Here is a 26,089-nt window from a genome sequence, read left to right on the forward strand (position 1 = left end):
CAGAGATTTGCTATATTAAAGTCTTCCTGACAGTGTTCGAGATTTAGACACACACTTCCAGTTTAAGTGCAGACTAAAAACTTATCTTTTTAGCAAGGCCTACACATAACACACATCACATATCATAACCTTGTGCTCCAGTACATCTGATCACATGCACATTATCAACTTGTGCTTGTTAATATCATGAACAGCAGCTACGCTAATTCCTCTCCACTGCTTCTCTTTCTCTCCCCATCCCGAGGCTTCCTGAGGTTGCTCCAGCCGCAGTCACGTCCCACCTCATGAAGATTGTGGACCTTTAAAAAAGTAGATGTTGACTCCGCAAACATCCCGAACCATCTAGTGCCAATTGCCAATTGGATCCCACTTCGTGTGGAGTTTTGACATTAGACCTCCTTGAGTGTTTGAAGGCTCTGGCATGGAGAAGCTGGTGTTGGATCTGTGATGATCACAAATGTTGAGCTATTTTATGAGTTGCTCAATAGCTCCTAGTTTTATAACCACAAATGACTGTATAAGACTGTAGAAAGAACATTACTCATAATCTTACACTCCAGTGCTCATGTTAGTTCTCTCTCTCCAGTGTTCTGTATTGTTTAAATTTATGATTTATTTGTGATTTATAATCACACTCTTGATGTCACACAAATGAGGATAGATTCCCCTTTTGAGTCTGGTTCCTCTCAAGGTTCCTTCCTCAACATCTAAGGGAGTTTTTCCTTGCCACATTCACCATGGCTGCTCATCAGGGATAAATACACACCATTCACCTTAACTGTTGATTTCTGTAAAGCTGCTTTGAGACAATGTCTGTTGTGAAAAGCGCTATAGAAATAAACTTCACTACTTGATTAAAAAGAGCTACAAAATGGGCTTTTATTTGAATTCAATTCACTTCAATTTTATTTGTACAGTAATGGACCTTAACAATGGACAATGTGCCAAATCAGCTTTACATAATAAAATAATTATGAATATAACCTTAAGATTTATAAAAAGGTCCATAGAAGTTTATCCCTAACAATAATGAGCAAGGAGTGGCAAGGAAACTCCCTGAGATGGTGTGAGGAGAAGAACTAAATTCAAAAGGGAACGCATCCTCTTCTGGGTGACTTGTGTATTAACAATTCATTTAATGACATATGACATTAAAATACACATGCTTAGTTATGAATGTAAATAGATTTAGAAAAGTCTACATCATGGTTTACACTATGGACGTAAATACACCGACATTTTGCATGCTAACTTTCTAACAGTCCTTTAAAACTAACAGTCGTTTAAAAGCAAAGTGTCAAAGCCCATTTAATAATAATAGTAATAAAGTAGTAAACCTCATTATCTATTAATAAACTTTTACCACTATTAATATTATTTTATTCTCTCTAACGATAAAAAAAGGTCAAATATTTTAGTGTTCATGCCTTAGTGCACTTTTATGCTAACAGTGCATTCTGCTTAGTTTAGAAGGCAATTTCCTCCTTATTGCATGTAGTGCTGATACAGAAAGCAATTAAAAGATTAAACACTTGGCACAATGTCTACAAAAATGAAGTCATGTCTCCAAAGCAAGCAAATCTGTCTAAACCGACAAACAGTGTAAAAATGTTAGTCATACTCTCCTCGAATTATTCCATTATCCTGTATTTTAATGACCTGGAATATTTGACAAAAAGATTAGCATCCAGTTGATTATATTTTTAAACAAACAACAATGTGGGCTTCAATACATGGAATAATATATACTATTTGAATCAATAGTTAGACCCAGAACGAGCTTATTTGTATTTCTTAGCATATAAACAATTAAAGGTATTGATTAACAGTTAATCAGTTATTATATGTAATTCTAGCAAATATAAATGCAAGCGTTCACTGTCAATTAATGGCAGGAACCCAAACCGCCCCGGTTAATTGTGTAAATCAATTTTAACCTCAGAAAACAACACAGTTGCAAAAGATTGTACTCCCCCTGGTTTCTGGTTGAAATGAAAACTTATAAATGTGCATTACTTCCAGGTTTCATTTTATATACAAACCTACGTTGTATATTTCGTCTCTTATTAACAACCTGCAAGTAATGCCTTGTAGGTTTTTGTATTTTCCCAATGAGGTACTCAATTTTAAGTATCTCATAAAGGGGGAAAAAAAACTAATTTGTCAAGAACATAAATTACAACATATCAGCTGTTAAAGTGAAAATAATGATAAAATCCCAGAGGATTCTAAATGAAACAATGGACTCATAGGACTGAATCACATGCCAGATCTTTCCTTGTCCCTATTTTCTCAGTAGCGAGTGGGAGAGTTGCCTTTCAGATGGTCCCAGTTATTGTACAAGGCGTAGAGTCCTGATAATGCAAAGCCAACCACACCTCCTCGAAATGCTCCACGTAGACCCCCTGTAAAAAACCACAAACACCACTGTATTTAAAGGATGTTGTCCATCCTAATAGATAGTTATTTCCAACATGGAGAACTAAACATATTAGTAACTAGAAGGATTAGAATAAGTATTCGCTGAAAAGACTTTCAATAGACTTCATACAGGGGGAAAAAACGACTTCAACCTTGTTGTGACAATCTCCATTTAGATTAGTTGAGCTAGCTAAAAGTTCTGATGGATGAATGGAAGGTCAACCCTAAAGAATTATTCGTTCAACTTCTGGCAGAGGCATAAAAATGAAAACAGAAGCACCAGAAATAATAGAATCTATGGTTTAAGACCACAACTTTTATTCTAACTATCTTGATACAGGTCACATTACTGTCACAGCTAAACATTTAATCAAAGTCTAGATTTAGAATAATATTTTTGGCTATCTGTTGAAGTGTTAAGTGGATAGCTGTGGCCTGCCCAAATTTATTTAGTGCCTCATAAAACTCTAAGTCCAGATGACCAGAAGAGTTTAACCAGCCAGACTTCTCAATGTTCTTAAATGCAACGAGGTGAAGACTGATAGGGTTCACTAGTAGCATTTATGTGCTCCACACCCACCACTGGGAGAGTCCTGATAACTGCTGAATGAACCACAACCTATGTCATGTCTTTCAAGCCTCTGCCTATACTGTCTAACTATTAGTGCTGGATTTAGAGAGTACATACAGTTAGCTTTACATCAAATCATGTCAGCAATGAAGTCACTATTACATATAACAATTATAAACTTTAGAACTTTGGTAGTCTATTTATTTTATTTGTAAAACCAGTGAATGAAGCCTACAACGGTCTGTAATAGAGGAATGCTATAACTTATATATTTCCTTATATATCTCCCTATATTTCTCCAATATTCCTTAACAAATGTGTTCTAAGCTACAAACAGAACCTTCAATTACTCCTTAATCTTTTTTCCCCAAAGTAGTTTCCCACAAATTGCATAAAAAAAAAAAAAAATCGATAGTCAATGCCCAAACTCTCCATGGTCCTGTCTCTCACCTGCACATCTGTTTACCCAGCTGTCACTTTATATTTAAAAAACAAAGACATGTTCCAAGTAAACATCATTTGCTCTAAGAGACTTTGACCTCAATGTTTCTTGTAAAAAGAAATCGCAAGAAGCTTATAAAAAGGGCTTAACAGCTTAACTACTGTACTTTCTACCAGTTTCCTGTCTTTAGGAAAAACAAAACAATTCACACATGATTGGTGGCATGTGAGAGCAAAATGTGAACTTGAACCTATCAGTAATAAAGTGCAGGTTGACTGACAGTAGTGGTAACTGAGGTCAAAGAGAAATCTGCTGTACTGTTCGTTGCTCTCGTGACGGCCTTATCAAAGTTGGAACTTTGGCCTCTCTTTTCAGCTGATTGGCAAAAAAAATGAGCTGCCCTTTGCCACAGTTCCCCTGTGCAGAACAGAATCATTTATTCCTAGGAACATATACAAATACCAGCTCCTCTGTAATGAGCTTGGGCTTTACTAATGAATAATAATAACTCTATTATTAATCATCTCAGCAACTGAGTGCTTCATATTAAACTTTTTTATAAAGCTTTTTTTTCTCGTGTAAAATTCTATTCCAGGTAGGTACATATTTTGCACATTAAAACCTGACACTCCTGATTTTTGTTTGCAGGAAACATCATAATAATCAAATAACTAAAACGAGGAAAGACACTGTTCCGGTTTTCTACAGATTTGCACTGATGCATGATTTACTACTTAGATTTCATTCGGTCTAACTGCAGGGACATCTGAGTACAAGTGCGAATGCATCCGGCAAAGATCTAATTATGGTACAATTTAGATAAAGATGCATTGAAGGACAAGGTGTCTGCAGCCACACCAGCTATTCACAGATAATAACAAAGACACATGATCTAAAACCTCAGATCGTTTTCATTTCATTTCATTTCATTTAATTTCATTCAAGTCTTTTCCTCTTGGCTTCTATATCTATCCATCTGCAAACACTCAATGTATTACCTTAATTATTAGCTCGTTGCTCTGTGCTTTAGCTCTGTTATTTTAGTTTGAGCTAAAATGTCTTTGCTTGTGACCATTGCATTTGTTGTTCAAAAGGATAAACCAATATGAAGAGCAGAGAGCTGTCTATGGGAGAAAAGCAAGACATTTTAAAGCTGAGCCAAGTACTGGGCAGAGCCAAAACAAAAATTTGGAATGCCCTTAAAAATAAGAAACTATTGACATACCAGACCAGGCAAGAAACAGTTTGGCAGAGGAAAACAAAAGTAGATGTTGACAGGAATATTGTAACAGCTGTGAAGAAAACCCTTGAAATAACAGTCAGTGACAACATCAACAACCTGCACTAGGTACAGGGCGAAAGAAGTTTTCAGAGCAGAACTACATAGATCATACAAACGAGATATTAACCTCTTGAACCCCAAACCAAATGTCTTCAATGTACAGCAAAAAATAAAAGATTAAAATTTTAAAATAAGAATTTCAAAGAGGGCCATGTATATGTGTACAATGCCTACTGTATAAACTACTAATTGCAACTACTGTTGTAATGTACACTTCCTCAGTTCTACTTCCTCAAGTGTAATTGGGAAGATTTCAGCACATGTTTTCGCTTTGTGTTTCCCCACAGCAGTGTAAAAATATTAAACTGATATCAAAAAACCCCAAATGCAACCCACGCACACATACAGCTGATGTGCAACAACTTGCTGGAAAAAAGTCACACAATTTTTATGCAGGAAACCATTTTAGAGACACATGTGACTTTGTTGCGTGACAACATAATCTGACTCCAAGTCAAATGCTAATCTACATTTGCTACAATGATATGTGAAACACGCACCACATTTCGAGAAAATATTTAAATACCAGGGAAATTAATATCAATTGCTCATCCACATACACTGTTCCAGCAATAAATCAGAGCTTATAGAATTGCTTTGTACCACCCGTTTCTTCTGCCTTTTTTGATTCTGTATTATTCCTGACAGAATTATTTTATTTTTTTTGTTAGAAATAACCCCTTGTTTCCTTACCTGGAGATTTGTAGAGGATACCAGTCATTGTGCCAGCAGCCATGGTGTTGAGATCATCCTCTGCTCCTCTGATTTTTTCGATGATTACACCAAATGTGCTGTATAATAGAGCTGTGCATATACACACATACATGTTATGTTATCTTTACTCTAAATGCCATGTTAGATTTGTTCCGGACAAAAAAAACAACAACAATTAAATATTACATTCATTATTATTAGAAATAGTTCACACAGTTTGCTTTTGTACACTGCAATATTACACAGAACGATCTGTTAATCAGTGTGATAATATAATAATAATCTTTATTTATTTTATTTATTTTGAACATTACATCGCAAAGCTGGGAAAACTGGAGGAAAATAAATAAATAAATAAATAAATAAATACAAATAATAATTAAAATAAACACCACAGAGACATCGCGAAAATAGAAAAATCACCCGAAAGCGATCCTAAAAAGGTAGGTTTTAAGTGCAGATTTAAGATTTAAGATTAGGATTTAAGATTTGGCTTGGGAAGAGAATCCGTTGCTAAAAATGACAAAGCATCTTGTATATTTGAATGCAAATTTCATATTTCTGTTCTATTGTAATTACACAATGTAAAAGTTATTACATAAATGAATCATAAATCATGAGACAAACCATATGAACAGGGAAAAAAGGAAGCACAGAAAATACATAACTATATTAACACGAGGAAGAGGAAATAATTATCCTGGCTGTGTGTCTATAAAACAGACAATTTAAGCCTCAATTAATTGAACCGTTTAACGTTAATAAAATAACGTTAATAAGAGGACATTCAAAGCCTTGTTAAAAAGCTCCATGTTTTTGTGACGTAAAAACCATTCATCAAATCTTCTTCCATAGTTAACGTGGAATTCCCCAAAACATGCAGATAGGAAGGAGAACTGGTTACGCTAAATAAAGCCTGAGCAATACGACAAAAGATATTGTATCACGATACTTTGAAACATTTCTACGGTACACAATGCATTAACAGTACTATATATTTTAACTTCTAAATGGTCTGCAAAACTGTTAAACTGAGTCTGACAAAATGTCTACAAAAAAAAAAATCATCAAATCCAGTTTTTATCCATTTAATTTGCAAATGTACAAAATTGTAACATCTATACAACAATATCTCAGAAACGTTTGTCAAGTATTTATCATTAAATTCTTTACTTTGCAAAAATGTATATATCACCCAGTCATATACATCAGTGTAAATTAGTGTGTGAATGTGTGTGCATTCCTTAGATCGACTGCATCCCTGATCCAAAAAACAAAATTTTTGGAAATTGTAAACAATATTATTCATATGGACAGTAACTGTACTCACCCACTGAGCCCAGAGTGTTTGCACATGTAGCTCCCTGGCGAGTCACCAGGTTTAGGATTCTAATAGATAAAGTAAGTGACATGTCCTTTTATTAAAATTTTGTATCTACAAATGGACACAGGATACACGTTAATAAAAGACAAATGAAGTCACAACTGATAAACTGGTGAACATGGGGATTATCCTTTTGTCCTGTTTTTTTTTGTTTTACACAGTAGCATATCATACTAATAATTTGTAAGTAAACATGTAACATTTACAGAATTCAAGACCTTTAAAGTATATCGTTTAAGTGTGCTTTTTATTGTTGCAGTTTATTTTTGATCACAATGTGTCTATCATCTTAATATTTTATTTGCTTATATTGTGCATGAAGCAATGCATGCAGACTTTTGCCCTCTACGTGCAAGCGCATGACTATATATAATCGATATGACAAATACTTCCATTTGATTGCTCTGCTCAGAGAGGTGACGAACATTGTCCACAAACACAGCTGTGTTCGAGCTGCTGTTCAAACAGATGATCAAATGACAAGTTCTGTTTTACCTCATTGCATCATGTCCGTGTGTTCAATAACGTTACTATGCATTTTCTGACACACTACATGAAAAATATCTCTGATACACCTTTTGCTCTGAAATTCTACACTACCACACAAAAAAACATGATTACTGTTATTTTTGTATACAATTACATAATTACTTTTTACAGTTATATTAGTAATACATAGGCTTATGTATATGTTTTAATAAATGTGTTAAAAAAAAAAAACACTAAATACATTACACCTTTTATCTCCTGACATAAATTTGGGTGTCAGTCAACGAGCTGTCATACTAGAATGAAACAATAATAATTAAATGAAGTCGCAACATAAAGCATCAGAACTGACTGAATGTCGACATATTGTTTAGAAATGTTAACATGATAAGATAAAGCATCATTTAAGATTTAAAGCATCATTTAAGATGCTTTAAATAAAATTGCATAAGTTACCAGTGGGTCTGTACCTGAACTTTCTGTTCAAATCTCATAATGATAGCTCAATTTTAATCTTATTGGCAGCCATATATTTTAACTAATTAATCAATCATCAAAATTCACACATACATTCGCACCTAAATGCATACAAACTGTCAGTTTTGGTTGGACTTTTAATTGCTTGTTATTATGATGCAGTTTGATGGTTCTTGAAAAACAGTTATCAGATCTTTGCTCCACCCCCTTTGTGTCTAACCACACCCCAAGCTTTTCATTTAAAATAGCTACCTTTTAAGATTATGCATCAATGCAAACCTTGTTTGAATAAATAAGGCTCTAATTTTCTTGTATAGATTGGGAAGATCATAGCCATATTTCAGCATGTGAGTAGCATGGCATCAAAATAGTGAAGACTGGTCAAAAATCCCGAAAATCCTAGGACTAGTTCCCAAAAGTAGGTTTTGCACATTATGCAAATTATCAAAAAAAAAAAATCCACATGGGTGGAGCTGTATGGTTCTTAAGGCTTATTTTGTTTTATTGTTTTTTTTTTGAAAACTTATAAGTATTTTTTTAGAGAGGCTCTCAGACCAAATCAAAGCATTAAATAGACATATAATCTGGCACATAAACTGTTACAAAAACCACATTGTTTAATAAATACACAATACACCAAAGGACAGATGATATTTGAGTGGCTTTTTTGGTTTGAATAAAAGGTTACAAGTTTTGCTGTAGTCTGCTGTAATTGTTATTCAGCAAAACCACAGCATGAATCTACTCGGACATTACGGAAATGAAGTACTAAAGAAATTACTAATTGAGGCAGCTCCTCATTTTCTGAAAGGGTGTGTATGTGTAATAATTTGTCTCGATATTTACAGCATTTGCATCGTTTAACAAATTGGTCAATCTAAATAATTGTCCCCACAAGCAAGAAAACATGGGTGAGCGCACATTTACTCTGAGGTTACCTGAAAGGCTACTCATTTAAATCAGATACTGATTTGCAAAAGGAATATAATGGTAGGGAAGCTGGAGAGAATGAGTGTATATGGGACATGTGTATTTTTAAACAGTACTGTGACTGCTCTATTATTTGGAAATAAATAGCTAAATTAAATGTATGAAGTGGATCACATAACCATCAAAATAAACAAATTATGTATAATCAGACATTCATTTAAAAATAGGGTGTGGCGCATCCGGGGTCTAAAATTTCAAACCCACGGTAAATACTGACCTCTAGTGGCTGGATAGAATCAGGATTTATTATTTACAAATTTAAAATGAAACAAAATTGCAAACAGAAATTTAGAGGAAAAACCCCCAAACAAGTAGTAGAAGTCAAGCATTTCTGTCTCAAGTCATCCAAATTCAAACAAAGGCAATGCATTGTCAAGTTAACAAATCAATGTTGACTAATGTATGTGTTCTAAATTGTTTTGCTTATAATCTTAAATATTAAATATTGAGAGTGTAAGTGAGATTTCTTTTGTTTTAAAGACTTAGAAACTGCTTGTTTAAAAGCCTTGGAAACTGTAAGTCACGTCTGATGTATGTTTATAAGAATATGAATTACCACAGTAATTAATGCATAGTATAATGGTACTTACTGGACATTACGAGGTTTAGACCAGGCCATATTCCTAGTTTCAGACAGTCCCATTCGTAATCCATTGATTGCACCAAACACTGCACCTGAGTGTTCAAGGTGTTATCCCTTTTTTTTTTTTAAAACCACTAAACAGGCTAATGAAGGAGACTGGATTCACACTGATAGAATGGAAAGAGGCTATTAATCGGAATCCTTCATGTACACAATAGTTTCTTTTTAATGTATGCATGCTGCTGATTATTCAATATAACTGTAAATAACATTATGTACAACTTTTTTACATTTTCTTTTCTTTTCTTATACTGCTATGCCTAGAAATTATGTACTCTTTAAATCCATCTGTCATTTCTTTAGCACACGATAGTAATTAAGGCAATTGGAATGTTATAATGCATAATGGCCTACTGAATTATCACTTTCATAGTTGTATGTCCTTTATGAGAGCTAAATGTATCTAACTGTAGCTAACTCCTTTTTGGGGTGCACAAACACTCACACACAACTACAGACACAATAAAGACTTGAAAAGTAAAAGAAAAAGAAAAAAATAGAAAACAAGCCTACCTGTCATACAGCATGAGCCGATAGTGAAGAAAGCCAACTCAAAGCGTCCTCTTGTCTTGTTGGCACCAGTAGGCAAAATAAATTCATCTGCATCCTGAAGAGCATTTACAATTGTAATAACAAACAATCATGTCCAGCTTCCCAGAAGACATACTAGTATAATGAATGCTGTTGTTTTGGAGCCTCTAGAAACACATAGGTTTTAATCTCACCTGAATAAGATACTTGGGGTCCACATTGAGATAAGGTGAGAGGGGGCTCATACCAGACACTGTGAAAAGAGCAATTTAATGCAATTTGCCATCTGCCCAAAAGGTTCATCAACATATTGTCAGTGTAGATCAGAATCCCATGAACACGGGGCATGAGGTGGTAATAAACCCTGGATGAATGCACAATGCCTTGGTCCAATACTTGATACAGGGTTTCTGTGGGCTACAATGCTCTGAAACTCTCTAACCTTTGTGGGTTAGTTGGCACAAATTCTAAATGCCAGAATATTGTCAAATCCTTTTTTTGTAGAATTGAGTTTTTTTTTCCTTCTTTGCCTTTGTGTAACCACTACAGGCTGCAACTTTCATTTCCTATCTGAACTGGGTGCCAGGTGTAATTTTGCACTAATAGTGAGCAGGTAGTCATGCAAAACTAATGCAAGACATATGCCAATATATTAGCTAACATTTAAGTCAAAAGGATTTTGGCACTGCAAGCTATTATATGCTAATTCTATAAATAAGAAATGAATGCATATGTAAGCAATTATTTACAAATAAACATTCATAAAACGTGTGTGTGTGTGTGTGTGTGTGTGTGTGTGTGTGTGTGTGTGTGTGTGTGTGTGTGTGTGTGTGTTCACTCCATGTCTGCATGGGTGCCCACAGGGTTCTCTGGTTTCCTCCCAACTTCCAAAAACAGCCTGTAGGTGGACTGAAAAGTATTTGTGCAGATGCATGTGTGAATAGAGTTCAGTAATAAACCGGCTTCTTCAGGGTATTCAGGGTGCATCCCTGCCTCATGCCAAGTGATCTTGATCCCTGACCACCTCAATAAAAGTAAATAAACGAACGAATATATAAATCCCTCTGCAACAATGTTAGAATTGATATTTTGTGAAACAATTAAGTAAAGTTTGTTAACTAAGCGTATCAATATGTCAGAATGTGGTCAAGACGATGAGGCTTGTCCCTGTGCCTGACTTGATTTACTTACAAGGCACACCGGCGAGCTCTGAATTTGAATACGCCGGAGCTGTAGATCTGAATAAACTGGCAAAAGCTCCTCCTGAGCCCGGGGTAGGTGATCCTCCAGACTCCTTATCCATCTCCTCTCTGTTGCTCCCCTGTACTCAGACCTGGAGGAAGAAACGTCATAAAAACAACCGAAGGTGAAGTTACACAGTAAAAGAACGCACTAACTTCCTTTACAACCTGTACAGTCTGACTGATATCACAATAAATTTAGGACGTGTAAAAAATATGCACGGAAACCAAATATCACCTTTTACACGTGATTATTCTTTTTGTTTATTTTTTATTTATTTTTTTAACAAACAAGTTTCAAGCCAGCAATGATCTATTTACAGCCTTCAAGTCTGCTACCAAGTCTCTCGTTAGGATGCCGTAAAGCAATCTATCGTCACAGGCTACTCTTTTAAAATAAATATGTGTGTGTTTCTTATAATAAAAATAAATAAATGAAATTACGAGTGCACGGTAACTAAACTCAGATTACCACTCGCGTACCAGCGTGTGCACTGGAATTGTTTTGAGACGGGTGTCATGCGACGTTCACGACACTCTTTTACGACAAGCACGCTCCGTTTTCAGGCCAGATCCCCTAGACAAGCCGCAAAACGATTCACATCAAATACTGCAGGTTGGAGTCGACGGCCATTTTACCGAGATCAGCGATATAACGCAAAAAAACGTCTAAATTGACAGTCATGACGACATCGTTTATGATCTGGCAGAGGTGCGGCAGCAGCGACCAGTGCGATTACTGTGAGGACCAGAAAAAAAATAATACGGCTGTTTTCAGGGCAGATGCTCGGTAATGACTTTCAATTCTAGTTGCAATTCTCTTCCTTTGCCCTTCCCCTGAACGCCTATGCGGACATTCTGCACCCAAGCCGTTTAATCGGCGTTGTACAATGACGGTGGGGGGAAAAACATGATGTCCTCGCCGCGTTTACGTGTAACACGGCCGCCTGGTTTCCGATTTCTTGTTGTGAATTTCCATCTGTATTTTCACTGCGTGCTTCCAGCCGTAGCGTGTAAACACATTTACCATATGGCATTTAGTTTTCTGCAAATCGTCCTCATTTAAGGCGGTTCTGTGTCTCAGGCTCGGTAAGTCGTCCTGTAATAAATGTCCGAACTGGTATGTGACCTGGTACTCAGGGGGATGGAGATGAAGATGACGGTGGTGTGTGTGTGTGTGTGTTTTAATGCACAGAAACACGGCGTGTACACAGCTCTGTCTTCAGCAGGAGATAGATGAGCAGTGTGTCAAAGCTTTGATAAAGCCGACAACCAAAGCCCTGTAATGCGCTTAAATACCACAAATAATCATCACTCCGAGGCCTGTAGTGTATCTAGGGTTTGCTCGACAGACATTTTTTGTGTTGTGATTGGATTTGGAGAGCTGGAGAGCAGTATTTTTATGGCGGGCCGATTGAACCCAGGCCAGGAAGATGTGCTCGGTGAGAGGGATGTCTCTCTCTCTGTCTCTCTGTCTCTCTCTCTGTCTCTCTCCCGACAAGGTCAGCCGGGATGTTTAGGAAGATTCGTTGCTTTTTTATGCTTCATGTTTGTGCTCGTTCGCGTGGCCAGTGCGTGATAAAAACGACTCTATTTTTTGCACACGCAGTGTTTCTCCCCCCGTTTCTGCCTTTTGCAGTGAGTCTACTACCAGAGCAGCCCTTTTAATCCAGGGCTACCCATGATGCACCGCGCGCGCCGTGGGCTTCCCTCTGTTGTATTTCCTGTATATGGCGCTGCATTGCTTTGTTTGCGCTGGTTCGCTTCCACCAACGCGGGCTTTTGACATCTCGCTTTCGCGCCCGGAGCTGCGAAACGACGGTGAGCACGGGGGGAACGCGGACGTCACCGTGCGGGTCCGTGTCCGCGGTAGCCGAGCCACGTTATAAACACCGCAGTAAGTGTGTGTGTGTGTGTGTGTGTGTGTGTGTGTGTGTGTGGCGCCGAGGCCCCGCGGCCCCGCGCAATGAGGAAATGAGCCTCACGCTGTCGTGCGCGGACGGAGCCGCTTTCGCTTTGCACTCCGGAGCTCGGCGTGACCCTTTCACACGTTACTTACTCGGTCCAACACGTTGTTTCGTTCTTCTCCTCCACATTTTACGCTGAAATCTCACTGTAAACCATGTAGAGAAACGCTAAACCAAGGCCACACTGACCTTTCTCAACCCCGTACAGTAGAAGGCATTAAAAAGCTGAATGTTTGAGTCGCACCGAGGTTGCACTTTGAGCCTTTTGTTTGCCTACATCCTGTATTCAATCCTGTGTCTTTTCCTCTTTCTACTTGCAACAGAAAATAAGTTTGCTCCTATCCTTTACTCTTATGACAGACTACAGTGAATGTGATCGTAATATTCCTGCTATGATTAATATAGGCAGTTTTTTTGTCTTGTCTTTTTCTGCTAGGAATTACGGAGGTGTGAATTGAGGCCGTGAAACCCAGAGAATTGCTCAAGCAAGCAAAAAAAACCCAAGACTGGACTGTTTAAGACCAGGCCTGATGGAGGATACAGGAACTGAGTTAACTTCATCTGAACCAGATGCTCTTGGTGCAGACTTTATCACAGTGGAACTCGATACCCAGCCCATTGAGTATGTGGTCAAGTGGGCCGAGGTTGGCTCTAAATTTACTCTCTCCTGCGTGAAAAGGGAATCGGACGAAAGCTTCCCACCTGACCAGCTGGTTAAAAACGAGTCGGAGGAGAGGTTCTTCGTCCCGTACGAGGCCGTGTACGCAGATTGCGAGGACACAGAAACCGGCCTGATCGCCTCACAGGAGGAGGAAGTAAGGAGCGTCTCGGATGTAGATGAACACACGGTGCTTGTGAGCACCCAGCTCGGGGAGGAAGAAGAAGAAGTAGAAGACGATGGCTCGGACAGCGATTGGGATAAAGGGGGCTCTCATTCAAGAAATAGGCCGTACAACTGCCACATCTGTGGCAAGAGCTACAGCCACTCGTCCAGCCTGGCTCGCCATCTGCATCTACACTCTACAGGTGACCATTTGACCAATTCCACCTCACCTCTGTCTAAAGTGAGTGTCAAGTCAGAAGACGGAAAAAAGCTCCTCCAGTGCAACTTATGTGGCGTGCGATGCAATGGCAAGCGGCTCCTGGCAATCCATAAGAAGTGCCACAAAATCAAGAGACTGCATACGTGCAATGCATGCGGCAAGTCGTTCAACCACAGCTCGAGCCTCTCGCGGCACAGGCTGATCCATAAAAAGGGCCTGGACAAAAAGCTGAAGCCTCTATACACGACGCCCACGTCGGTGCCCATTGTAACCCATCAGAACCGCCCGTCTGGTCGTGGGTCAAAGAAGAAGAAGTCGCAGCAAACGGAAAGCAAATTTTCAATGGGTGAGAAGCAGTACCAGTGCACACAATGCGACATGGTGTTCAGCACATCCACCAACTTGTCCAAGCACCAAGTGTCTCATGTGCGTCAGCTGCTCAACTCCTATGCCCAGGGCAGAGACACACTGGACAAGTCCTCGGACCTGAAAATCCGCCTAAAGCTCTGTTCGCGTGACAAACCCAATTACTACACGCTGTGCAAGAAGAACAAACGCCGCAAAGGTGGCAAGAAAAGGCTGCCGTTAGTCGACGACGATCCGCCGTATACAGGTTGCGGCGTCGCCCTCGCCAAGTTCGAGCAGCCGCATGTTGGCGACCGGCGCTACACCTGCAACGTGTGCAAGAAGACCTTTGTGCGATTGTCCAACCTGAAGCAGCACCAGCAGACGCATGCCTCTGGCAAGCTCTACGAGTGCCAGCATTGTGGGAAGACCTTTGTTCACTCATCTAGCTTCTCGCGCCACAAGAAGGTCCACTCTGGGTTAAAGCAGGCACCTAAACAATGTAAACGAGAGATGATCGACGAGAGCGCACCTCTGGAGTCTGAGTCCGACTGAGAGGCCCTCATGTTCCAGGACTGTCCAAGCACAGCTTATGGAAAAGTCCTTCTATTGTTTTTTTTTGTTGTTTTTTTGTTTTTTTGGTTTTTTTCCCTCCTTTTTCATAATTTTTTTTTCTCCAAAATGTTTTGTTAAAGGACAGATAATTTGGCATTGCTCTCATTGTGAAGTGGGTGTGATGTCGCTGGCTGTGTTGTCAGCAATAGGCATCAAAATACAATTCATTTCTTTTTCATTTCATTTAATTTTATTTTTTTTGGTGGGGTGTTACTAGAGGATGTCCAGGCCATCTTTGGCAGTGTAAAGTAAAAGATTTGTACATTTTTGTTGACATTCCCTTTTTGGACACGTTTAGGGACAGTTAATTTAATGGCAGAGCAATAGATTTGCTGGTTCTGTAGTTATTTATGTCTACCTTCTTATTTGTAGTCATTCATAACAAAACAGTTGACATTAGAACTGCAGGTGTTGAACATTTCGGACACTTGCACTAAACACACCTGGAAAAACAAAGTGAAGTACTTAATAGAAAAAGTGTTTGGTTAATAATGGTAAATAATAATTGGATGTGAGGATTGCTGTTATTGGGTCTCTAGTAATCTGTGTGGCGAGCAGCTCACTAATAGACACGGAGCAGTTGATTAAAAGGATGGTTTTCAGGTATGATGTCTAGACAAAAATTCAACGATTGGACATTTATTTTGACCAGAGATCCTGTTCGCCTCTCCTCCCTCTACTTAGAGCAACAAATAGAATCATCAAATCTCTTCATATTTTCACTTCTCTTTTGGCAAATGGTTTTTATTAAAAAAAAAAAGCAACAAAAAAATGATACATACCCTCAGTGACTTGTATTCGTTGGTTCAAATTTGAATGTTGACTTAATATTTGGAGAACTGGTTGTGTGTTCTGACCTGCCAAGTAGACAAGCCTTCTTGAAAGAATTATTTTTTTTTTCCTCCATGTTTGACAAATCAGATTTGGAGTCAGAATTTGCTCTGCACAGTGCTTGGTTCTCTAGTACTGTTCTTCCTTCGTCTGATTGATTAAAGCGTGAACGTTTCCTAAAGGTTACTTGTCCATTTCTCAAACCACGAATCCATATGGGTTACGCAGAACTGGCGAAAGTTGTGACGCATCCATCAGCAGGAATGCATTCAAAAAACACGGTGACTTCATACGAGTTAGCGAGTGTGTGTGCATGTTAAATATATTTGGAGCGAATATACTCACCAAAATTATATAAATATATAAATAAATATATATATATATATATACATTTTAAATATGTGCATATGTGTAAAAATGAAAAAAAAAGAAATGCCATGAAGAAAGATATAACGTGTGAATGATTTGTGAATAATAACTTTGAATAATTTATAGAAATAACCAGGGGATTTCATACTTCACCAGGCATTGCACTATCGATTTAACAGAAACAAAACAAGCACTACATACCTACAAAATTTGGAATGGAACATAACAGAGAGCAAAAGCCGGGCCATGATGGATTAAAAGTTTAGAATACTAATGCCTTTTTAAAAGATTTATATATATATATATATATATATATATATATATATATATATATATATATATAAATAAGAAAACCCACCCAGTACTCATCACACTTGTTTAAAATTTTTGATTTATTTGTCTATATAGTTTGCATTTATCTCAAAGTTATGTTCACAAACTTGCACGATGCTGTCAGTGACTGAGCGCCACCAAAGCTTTTAGGAAGCAACTGTACACATGCACTTGAATTGGATCTCTCTCGACTGTGCACCTCAGCGCCGTTTTCTCTCTGTCTTCAATGTTCATAAAACCTGATCATCTGCTTAACCATCTACTGTTTGAACTGAAGTTAAGTAGCAATGACTAACTTGATTTAAAGCCATTTTAAAGCCATTGCGTGTTTGAACTATGAATCTTTCCAGAGGTGTTGATTTGCATATATCAAGCACAGCCCTGATATTGGACTCGGAATGATGTTTGCTATGTGGAGGGGGGAAGAAAAACAAAGGAAAAAACAAAAATACGCTCGGTACTTTGAGTTTCTCTTCATTTGTTTGTTTTGCGAAGGTTCATCTGTTCACCTTGAAAGCTGAGGGTCAAATTCCCTTAGTAAAAACATTTATTTAATCTTATTCGTTTCTTCCTGCCTCCAACCTCCTTCTGCAAGTAAACAGGTTGCTCCTTGTTTTCTGCACTTTTCTCCCCATTATGGGTCATGTCCATATCATTACCTTCTGTTTTTAACCGCTGTTTAGTTTTTTTGACGCAGCGGGCCTACATCTAATATGAGGTGTATGTTTTTTGTGTTGTGTTTGCCATTAGATGAAAATTTATGAAATTTCTGTCTTGCAATTTTGTAATAAACCATTGGTTCAAGCAGCGTGTGTACATTTCGCAGTTCTCAAAAACATGCGTTTATTTTTTAAATTGGTGTTTTAGCAAACAGATGTTTACCTTGTGGCTTGGTGGAAAGTGAAACAGCTGCTTATGTCACTAAACTTCAGGCAGTTTTTTTTTTTTTTTTTTTTAACTTGAATGTGAGACCTCGTTCATTTCATTCAATCATTTTTTACAATTTCTATTTATATCATATAGCAATGACAAAATAGCACCAGAAATTAATCGCAATGCATTGTAAAATGCCATTTTTATACATATTAAATAAGAATCCGAGTGGTCAGTGTTTTTCCTCATTGTTCCAGGGGTCTGGGTTTATATTCACAAATGCACAGTTGATGCCAATTTAGAATTATTATTATTATTATTATTATTATTTCGCTTTTATTTATCAATGAGAAGTTGTTCGTGTTGTTGCTTACAGTTAAAGTGCGTACAGACTTATGTTGGGACAGTAAAAACACAATATGTAATGTGTTTTCCGAACAGATTATAGATTATAGGCCTGAGAGGTTTTTTTATATTTCAGTTCAGCCTTCTACCACAAGGTGGCGACGAAACACTGTGGGAGTGTGAGGCAGAGAGTACGGAGATGTAGCGACAGCAGCTATATTGGTTTTAATTAACAGCTCGTTACTGAACAGGTAAGAAAACATTAAATCATTGTAATTATATCTGCAGTCATGTGTTAAGAGTTTAAAACAGTTGTAACAAATTGCAAATTAAAACATGATCATACATGAAAAGGACCTTTTTAGAAATGGTTGCAAATAGATATCACCAAATATTGTGCTTCATCCAAGTTATACTCTGCCAGTACTTTAATTACAGTTGTCCTGTTTTAGGCAGGTGAAATGCATTTTCAGTTGGATTCAGGTCGAATGATTTACTTGGTCATTGCAGAATGTCCCACTTTTTCACTTTTTGTTCCCTGTCCAGTGGGTTTGGCTGAATGAGATGGCGCTTCATTCTGAGTTCCTCCTTCTGCTTTTGTCAGTATCAGATATACAGGAACCAGTTCCTCTGGCAAAAATACACGATGCACAGACTGTTCATTTCTTTGTAAGGGGGTAAATTCAAAAACAAAATCAGCAGAGGATCAAATTATTTCCCCCGCTGTATAAGATGAAGTATTTTGTGAATAGAGTTTTTAGTGCACAGAGCATTTTAAATAAGCATAAGCATTAACTTTCAACAGCTTCAAAAAGTAAAGATGCTGCTCAACCCCATCAAAACCCAGTATGTCATCTTTACACTGTCCAGTGATGGATCCTCTGTAGAGACCCTCATTTATATAAGCCATTCAACTAATTTCATTCACTATATATACGTGTGTGTATGTATATATGTATATGTGTATGTATATATATATATATATATATATATATATATATATATATATATATATATATATATATATATATATATATATATAATATACATACATACATACATACATACATACATACATACATACACGTGTGTGTGTGTGTGTGTGTGTGTGTGTGTGTGTGTGTGTGTGTGTTAGTTAAGATGTTGCGCAATCCCGTAGAGTTCTTATGACACCTATTGGTCGAAACCCGGAACTGCACGAATTGCTAAAATGACAGGAAATCCGCTTGTTTAAATACATTCTAATTTAAAGCTGAGAAAAATAATAAAATGTCTCCTACTATTATTAATATTACTATTATTAATATTATTAATAATACTTGAATAATTTCTTTCTTTCCTTTAATAATGCCCAAACAATTTGGGCTCGTTTTAGTTCAATCATGTGGGATTTGAGATATAGATGGGATGAAAATGGGCTTAAATGAGTCAACCCTGTTGAGATGATGATGATGATGATGATGACATTACCTTCAATACAGGGGTGTGGCAGCCATTTCAAAATGGGGTGGGGGTTATCTATCTATCTGTAGTCATGACCCACCCAAGCCAAATAAACAGCAGACAACTTATATATCATGAAAACTGAGCACTACTCAGTGAGAAAACTCCAGCACCAGAGAACAGATTACACACAATGCCCCCAGAAAACGGTCACCATTTCCTCAACCATATCATATTCCTTAACGGGAAGAAGCTGTTCGGATGAGTAGTGAAACGTATCGATCCAACCTGATAAAAGTCCAGTTGACACGAAACCTTCCAAATAACCGCAACTGAAGAACTGAGACAAGTTTAACATTTTAATGTTCAGTTACAGTGAAGAACAAGACGTTTGTTTGTTTTATATATATATATTGCTTCTATAATATATACCGGTAGACCGATAGTTGATTTTACAGCTAGGTTGGAAACTGGCCGAAAACTGATTAATCATCTTATATATTTTTTTATAATTGATACTGTATAAAAAAACAAAATATACCACTGAACTTTATTGCAAAAATACAAAAAAAACCCCCAGAACTGAATCATTAAAATGTGCTAAATAAAATAAATATTAATTATATTAATAATAATAAAAAAAGGAAAAACAGTTTCATCTAAAATGAATAAAAAAGACACTTCAAATAAACAACACGTGGCATCAGTGATTCGTCTCTAGAGGCCGCTCTCGTACTGTATAATGTCACCCGAAAAAACTATTGGTTATGGATTTTTGCAGATAGACGATAATTCCAGCCATCAGCTATTGATGTCAACCTCTAATAATATACACTTACAATGCGTGTTTGGTAAAAGGACGTTGTAGTGCTCTGTTTCTTTCTGCAGTGTTAAACTGATAAATATAACACCCTTGTAAACCAGAGATGATAAATAAAATTATGATACACACTTTGACTGTCTGGATGCTAGTTTACTCACACCTAAGTAACCAATACTTGAGAACAGTCAGGATTTTTTTGTGCGTGTGCCCAGCGTGCTTGGGGAAAAATCTAAAGTTCCACATGTCCCCCCCATTAAAGGGGAAATGAGTTATAAATGCCATCCATCCCTTCCCTTCAAAATGTTGTGATCCCTTGCCATGTCTTAACAGTTGATGAGAAAGTAAATTTGTGAAAAGTGTTGGGCCAAGAAAAGCTGTGAAAATTGTCTATTTAATTCCTCTGTTTTTAATAACAATGAGAATAACCACTTCTTCTTCTTTTTCCTTTTCAGTAATCCAAATTGCAGAGAAATCATAACATCATTGTGTGTGTGTGTGTGTGTGTGTGTGTGTGTGTGTGTGTGTGTGTGTGTGTGTGTGTGTGTGTTGGTTGGGGGGCAGTTTAAAATCAACCCAGGCCTACTAAGTTACCCATCCAGTCCAACAGAGGGCATCTAACTACCGAGGAAAGATCTAGGACACTTGAAAGTTAACCTCAAAAGTGTTTTGCTTCCTCTGTTGCCTTAAGCTAAAACATTAATTCATTATTTGGAATTTAAGCATGAATCTAGAAGTTTTAATTTAATTTAAACCACAGTCACATGTACACTGGGTATCCTATTGTAAATGGTGCTTGATTAAAACTGTGGCCTGCAAACATTTTTGTATACTGTACATTAATTGTGGAACTCCTTCTTGTGCAGAGTGTATTGGGGGGTGTGCACACATCAGAAAGAAAGATGAAAGATTGTGCAGAAAGAAAGTAGCAGGCAAGGAGAGAGAGAGAGAGAGGGAGAGAGAGAGAGAGAGAGAGAGAGAGAGAAGGAACAAGTTCCCATTAGAATTCTGGAGCTGCAGCTGTGAGTTCTCGGGCCACCGAAGTGAAGCAATGAAGTTTGCCATTGTTGTTGCGCTCACAGGCCTTGGCTTCCTGGCAACCGTGAAGTGAATTAGCTAGGCCTTTCTGTTGGTCGAGAAACAGCTCCTCTGTTCCTCAACAAAAAGCCCATTGAGATGAAGGGTGCACTGGCCTCCCCAGGCCTCCTGAAAGGCGAACCCCAAAGCCAGCAAATGAAAGGCCCAGCTCCTGCTAAGGCATCGGCTGCTGTGGGAAATGCGGGTGATGTCATTATCAATGCATTTTCTTACTGTTCTTGTTGCTTTACTTACCCACCCCTCCCCTTCCTTCTTCTGTTCGCACTCACCCTCCCATCCACCCTACTGTTCTCTTCCTGTTCCATTTAGATCCCCATTATGAGGCTGCATCTCACTGCAAATCCAAAGAAACCCTCAGACTTGGTTGCCACGGAAACATGGAAACAGTACAGGGGTTTGAGGGTTGCGGCCTTTTAAATCAGTTTGGAGGCGATGAGACAGCGACGGGTGGGGCACAGGGACGATGAGACCGGAATGAGCAGGAATTTGGACATGTTTAAAGACAAATTTGTAGTCCTTCAATTTCTAGGCTTTTACGCAAACAAAGGTTTGAAAGTCTAATGGAGTTTTTGATCTCAAAAGATCCTCTACAGTCAGCCAAAGCTTTTTTTTTTATTTTGTGCAGACATGCTGAGAATGATAAATACAGCTTGACTGCTGGGGAAAAAAAAAGAATTGAAGCACTGTAGCCTACTGTCTTTTATCATCTAGCTCAAATTTCACTTGTATTGTTAATATCCATGCACATCACGAACATCGATTCATCTCAGCTATCAATATTCAAGTCGAGCTAAGTAGAGAAGGAAATCTAGAATTATTAGCATTGGCAAAGCATTGATTAAAAGTGGCTTAATGACAGAATATGTGTAGCTACAGCGAACCAAATCAGGTCTTTAGGGCTGAGAGAATTCTTTTGAAGATGGAAAAGTTCTTACGGTTCTTTGCAAAGAGACTTTTCTTGCTCATTTGGCTTCTATTCAGGGCCACTTTAGGCAAATTTTCAGTGTCACTGTGGTGTTTTTTTTTTTCTGTTGGATGCTAAACACTGACAATAACTATTTAGAGCTCTAAATAGAGATTCTCACCGAGCTGAGAATACAGAGGGAATTAACATAAGAAAAATAGACTGAGACATTCTTAGGGGAGAAAAAGACAAACGGAACAAACACCTACTTTTTAAACTCACACTGCCGTACTGCATTCTCTGAATTACACTGCAAAAAGTCATCGCAGCAAGTGAAATAGCATTGCATTTGCCTTTTTATAAGATTACAACAAAAACAAATGTAAGTTTAGGAAATCTATTTCCTTATTATTACTTTAAAAGAGTCTATATTGCTTGAAGGAGGTTTTTATAATCTCATATTTAGTTGATTATAACCATCTAATAGGAAATACAAGATAAATGTGACTGTATTCAGAGACTCCCATGTGCTAGAATCGTATGGTTTGCAGTGTAGCTCTAGTAGTTTCTTCATTCTTCATTTTTTTTTTCAACTTCAACTGAATTAAAAGCAGTGAACATTTACATCTGAGGACCCAAATGATTTCAGAACAGCAGCTATTATTGATCACATTTGTAATGTACACATGAGTTCAGACAGCTGAATTCATGTGTACATTACAAATGTGATCAATAATAGCTGCTGTTCTGAAATTAAAATCTCTTTAAATGGCCATTTGTTATACACGTTATTCTCTTTCTCTCCAAATATTATATTATATTAATATTCAAAACATACAAAAGTTATACACGGTCTTGATAAGTGTTGTTGGAATGAACTTCAGGATGTGCTGAAGTGGCATGATAAGTGAAATAATGACACCTCGTACATTAGAGGGACATTCAAGTTTCAGAAAAAAAGTATTAAATCTTGCGGAAGGAGATATTGGGGGATTTTCTTCTTTATTATTATTATTTTAAAACATTGACGTTTTCAGCGATATTAGTGATATTTCGGACTCAAAAATAAACTCGCCCTGTACTTTTATATCAGCGTTATATTCCCAAATGTTTTCAATCAGTGCACCTTTTTTTTCTGTAAACCAACAATTAAGATTAATTTCAGTTATTCTTTCTGTAGAGACTGAAATTAAAAAAAGTTTGGTCAATAATGCTAAAAGATGTTGCTCCACTCCATTATATATTTGAGTCATTCCATCTCCAGTGGTCAAGTACAGGGCAATACAGGGGAGTATTTCAGATTTGGTTCTCAAGCCCTGATATCCAAGCTGCCACTTTCAACTCTATGTGCTTAAGGGGTGCTGTATCATGGTTAAACCCAGTTTCCTAACATTGCTGGGATATGCAATGAAATTATTTCACTGTTCAATTCTTTCTTACAGGCAGGTGAATTTGGAGGTGGAAGCTAATCTCTGCATAATCGAAGAGCCCTGTGGCAGATCATGCTTCACTGTTGCCAGTACCAAATGCAGTAACATTTTACACCACACTAATAATCATAAGCTTTTGTATGAAGTGGTAGCTCAGTGGTTAAGTCATTGGACAACAGGTTGTGAGTTTGAATCTCTAAGTGCCCAGAATTCTACTAGCTCTTTAACAAGCACAAGATTAATCTTAATCTTTTAATGTCTGTTTTCCCATTTGTGATATTTATCCAGAAACTGAGGGAAATTCTTTATAAATTGTACTTTCATGCACCAATAAAATAAAAGACGCCTGCATACTTTACTTACCCCTGTATCCCCTAAAAGATTAAGACTACCACATTGAGCCCTTTACATTATAAATACTGATCCTAAATAAGAAACTGTGATTGTGATTAAAGTCTAAAAGGAAAAACATGTGCAAAACTATATATGTACACATTCCTTATAATGTCTTACAGAAATCTTTTTTTCCCCACATATTACATTTACATTTTTTCCCCACATATTACATGTAAACATGTGAATAACCAAAATTTTGAAGTGTGTGCCACGACACAAAAAAACATAAAAACATGAGTTTGCAATGCCAATACATAGTGGAATGAGTAAAAACACCTGACCCATTTTGGTTTGTCCACCCAGACTTAATTTTTTAATTTGCACAATAGATTTTCAAGTTTAAATCCAGAGACTGTGATAGTCATCTCAAATCACTGGTTTTGTTTTCAGAACTATTGTGGAATTCAGGATGTTAGTGACGATCACAGCCCTAAAGGATCCACAGCCATATTTTACACTGGGTATGGGGATTTTTCTAGTATCAGTGATAGTGAGCATGGACAAATCCCCACCCCCAGGTTTTTTTTTTTTCCATTTACATTTATGGATGTCCTGAACCCAGGCCTTAGGGTTGCACAAGCCAGTCCAGATAAGAATTTTATACCGGATCGGTCGAGGCCCGAGTTACCAACGACCGCCAAAGGTATAGTTAGCCAACAGGGTACTGGTGGAAATTGGGCTACTGTTGTCCGAAGGAAGAAAAGGAGAGGAGAAAGACGTCTACAGAGATGGCAGAAAAAGGAGAAGTGGAGGAGAGTAGAGGTTTGGGTTGGTACAATAAATGTTGGTACTATGACGGGTAAAGGGAGAGAGGTAGCTGATATGATGGAGAGGAGAAAGGTAGATATGTTGTGTGTTCAGGAGACCAAGTGTAAAGGGGGTAAGGCCAGGAACATTGGAGGTGGGATTAAACTGTTCTATCATGGTGTGGATGGAAGGAAGAGTACAGTAAGGGTGTAGTGGAGGTGAAGAGAGTTTCTTATAGGGTGATGAACATGAAGCTGGAAGTTGAAGGGATGATGATAAATGTCATCAGTGCCTATGCTCCACAAGTCAGCTGTGAGAAGGAGGAGAAGGAAAAATTATGGAGTGAATTAGATGAAGTGGTAGAAGGTGTACCTAAAAAAGAACGATTGGTGATTGGGGCAGATTTCAGTGGGCATGTAGGTGAGAGGAACAGAGGGGATGAGGAGGTGATGGGTAGGTATGGCTTTAAGGAGAGGAATGTGAAAGGGCGTGATGAGTAAAGTAGACAGGGGTACAAGGAGATGCGGCAGCAGGTAAAGAGGGATGTGGCGAAAGCCAAGGAAAAGGCATACGAGGAGCTGTATGAGAAGTTGAACACTAAGGAAGGAGAAAAGGATTTATGCAAATTGGTCAGGCAGAGGGACCGAGCTGGGAAGTTAATGAGAGAGAAAATGAGAGAGAGTGAAGTTTGGATGGTGTAGAGGTGGTGAAGCAGGAAGTGGATAGGATTAGTAAGGAGGAAGTGAGAGCAGCTATTAAGAGGATGAAGAGTAAAAAGTTGTTTGGACCAGATGACATACCGGTCGAAGCATGGAGATGTTTAGGAGAGATGGCGGTGGAGTTTTTAACCAGATTGTTTAACAAGATTTTGGAAGTTGAGAGAATGCCTGAGGAATGGAGAAGGAGTGTGATCTTTAAGAATAAGGGAGATGTGCAGACCTTCAGTAACTACAGGGGAATTAAGTTGATCAGTCACACCATGAAGTTATGGGAGAGAGTAGTGGAAGCCAGGCTGAGAGAAGAGGTGACCATCTGTTAGCAACAGTATGGTTTCATGCAGAGGAAGAGCACCACAGACGCATTATTTCCTTTGAGAATGTTAATGGAGTATAGAGAAGGTCAGAAGGAGTTGCATTGTGTTTGTGGATTTAGATAAAAGCATACAACAGGGTGCTGAGAGAGGAGTTGTAGTATTGTATGAGGAAGTCTGGTGTTTCAGAGAAGTATTTGAGGGTGGTGCAGGACATGTATGAGGACAGTGTGACAGCAGTTAAGTGTGCAGTAG

At 37.9% G+C, this 26,089-nt stretch overlaps 2 protein-coding genes across 5 annotated transcripts; one reads left to right on the plus strand and one right to left on the minus strand.

Moving 5' to 3' along the window:
* Positions 1-1,628: 1,628 nt before the first annotated feature.
* On the minus strand, positions 1,629-11,817 carry timm23b (translocase of inner mitochondrial membrane 23 homolog b (yeast)). Of its 3 annotated transcripts, none has more exons than XM_083540135.1 (8): positions 11,709-11,817; positions 11,196-11,320; positions 10,199-10,257; positions 9,987-10,080; positions 9,421-9,505; positions 6,821-6,879; positions 5,470-5,580; positions 1,629-2,405 (listed from the first exon to the last, which is right to left on the minus strand). In XM_083540135.1, exons 2-8 carry the CDS (start codon positions 11,305-11,307, stop codon positions 2,293-2,295), a joined length of 633 nt encoding a protein of 210 aa, XP_083396261.1. In that variant the 5' UTR covers positions 11,308-11,320; positions 11,709-11,817; the 3' UTR covers positions 1,629-2,292. The 3 variants fall into 3 exon arrangements, with proteins under 3 accessions (XP_083396261.1, XP_083396259.1, XP_083396260.1); XM_083540133.1 differs by having other exon boundaries at positions 11,196-11,337; positions 11,484-11,777; XM_083540134.1 differs by having other exon boundaries at positions 11,196-11,337; positions 11,567-11,727.
* A 40-nt stretch (positions 11,818-11,857) lies between these two features.
* LOC310725232 (uncharacterized protein) lies at positions 11,858-16,479 on the plus strand. 2 transcript variants are annotated; one of them, XM_083540031.1, is made up of 2 exons: positions 11,858-12,035; positions 13,649-16,479. In XM_083540031.1, the coding sequence occupies exon 2, from the start codon at positions 13,743-13,745 to the stop codon at positions 15,153-15,155; it is 1,413 nt and encodes a 470-aa protein (XP_083396157.1). In that variant the 5' UTR covers positions 11,858-12,035; positions 13,649-13,742; the 3' UTR covers positions 15,156-16,479. The 2 variants fall into 2 exon arrangements, with proteins under 2 accessions (XP_083396157.1, XP_083396158.1); XM_083540032.1 differs by having other exon boundaries at positions 11,933-13,142.
* Positions 16,480-26,089: the final 9,610 nt, after the last annotated feature.

The sequence above is a fragment of the Silurus aristotelis genome, assembly GCF_946808225.1.
Source record: "Silurus aristotelis genome assembly, chromosome: 4".
Classification (NCBI taxonomy): domain Eukaryota; kingdom Metazoa; phylum Chordata; class Actinopteri; order Siluriformes; family Siluridae; genus Silurus; species Silurus aristotelis.

What these genes read in the sequence shown, in the direction of transcription:
- timm23b (XM_083540135.1), bottom strand. Translation starts at nt 11,307, where the DNA reads ATGGATAAGGAGTCTGGAGGATCACCTACCCCGGGCTCAGGAGGAGCT. An exon ending in ACCCCAAGTATCTTATTCAG is followed by an intron (nt 10,081 to 10,198) that starts GTGAGATTAAAA and finishes AATGCTCTTCAG; the next exon opens with GATGCAGATGAATTTATTTT. An exon ending in TATCCTCTACAAATCTCCAG is followed by an intron (nt 2,406 to 5,469) that starts GTAAGGAAACAA and finishes GGTTTTTTACAG; the next exon opens with GGGGTCTACGTGGAGCATTT.
- LOC310725232 (XM_083540031.1), top strand. Translation starts at nt 13,743, where the DNA reads ATGGAGGATACAGGAACTGAGTTAACTTCATCTGAACCAGATGCTCTT.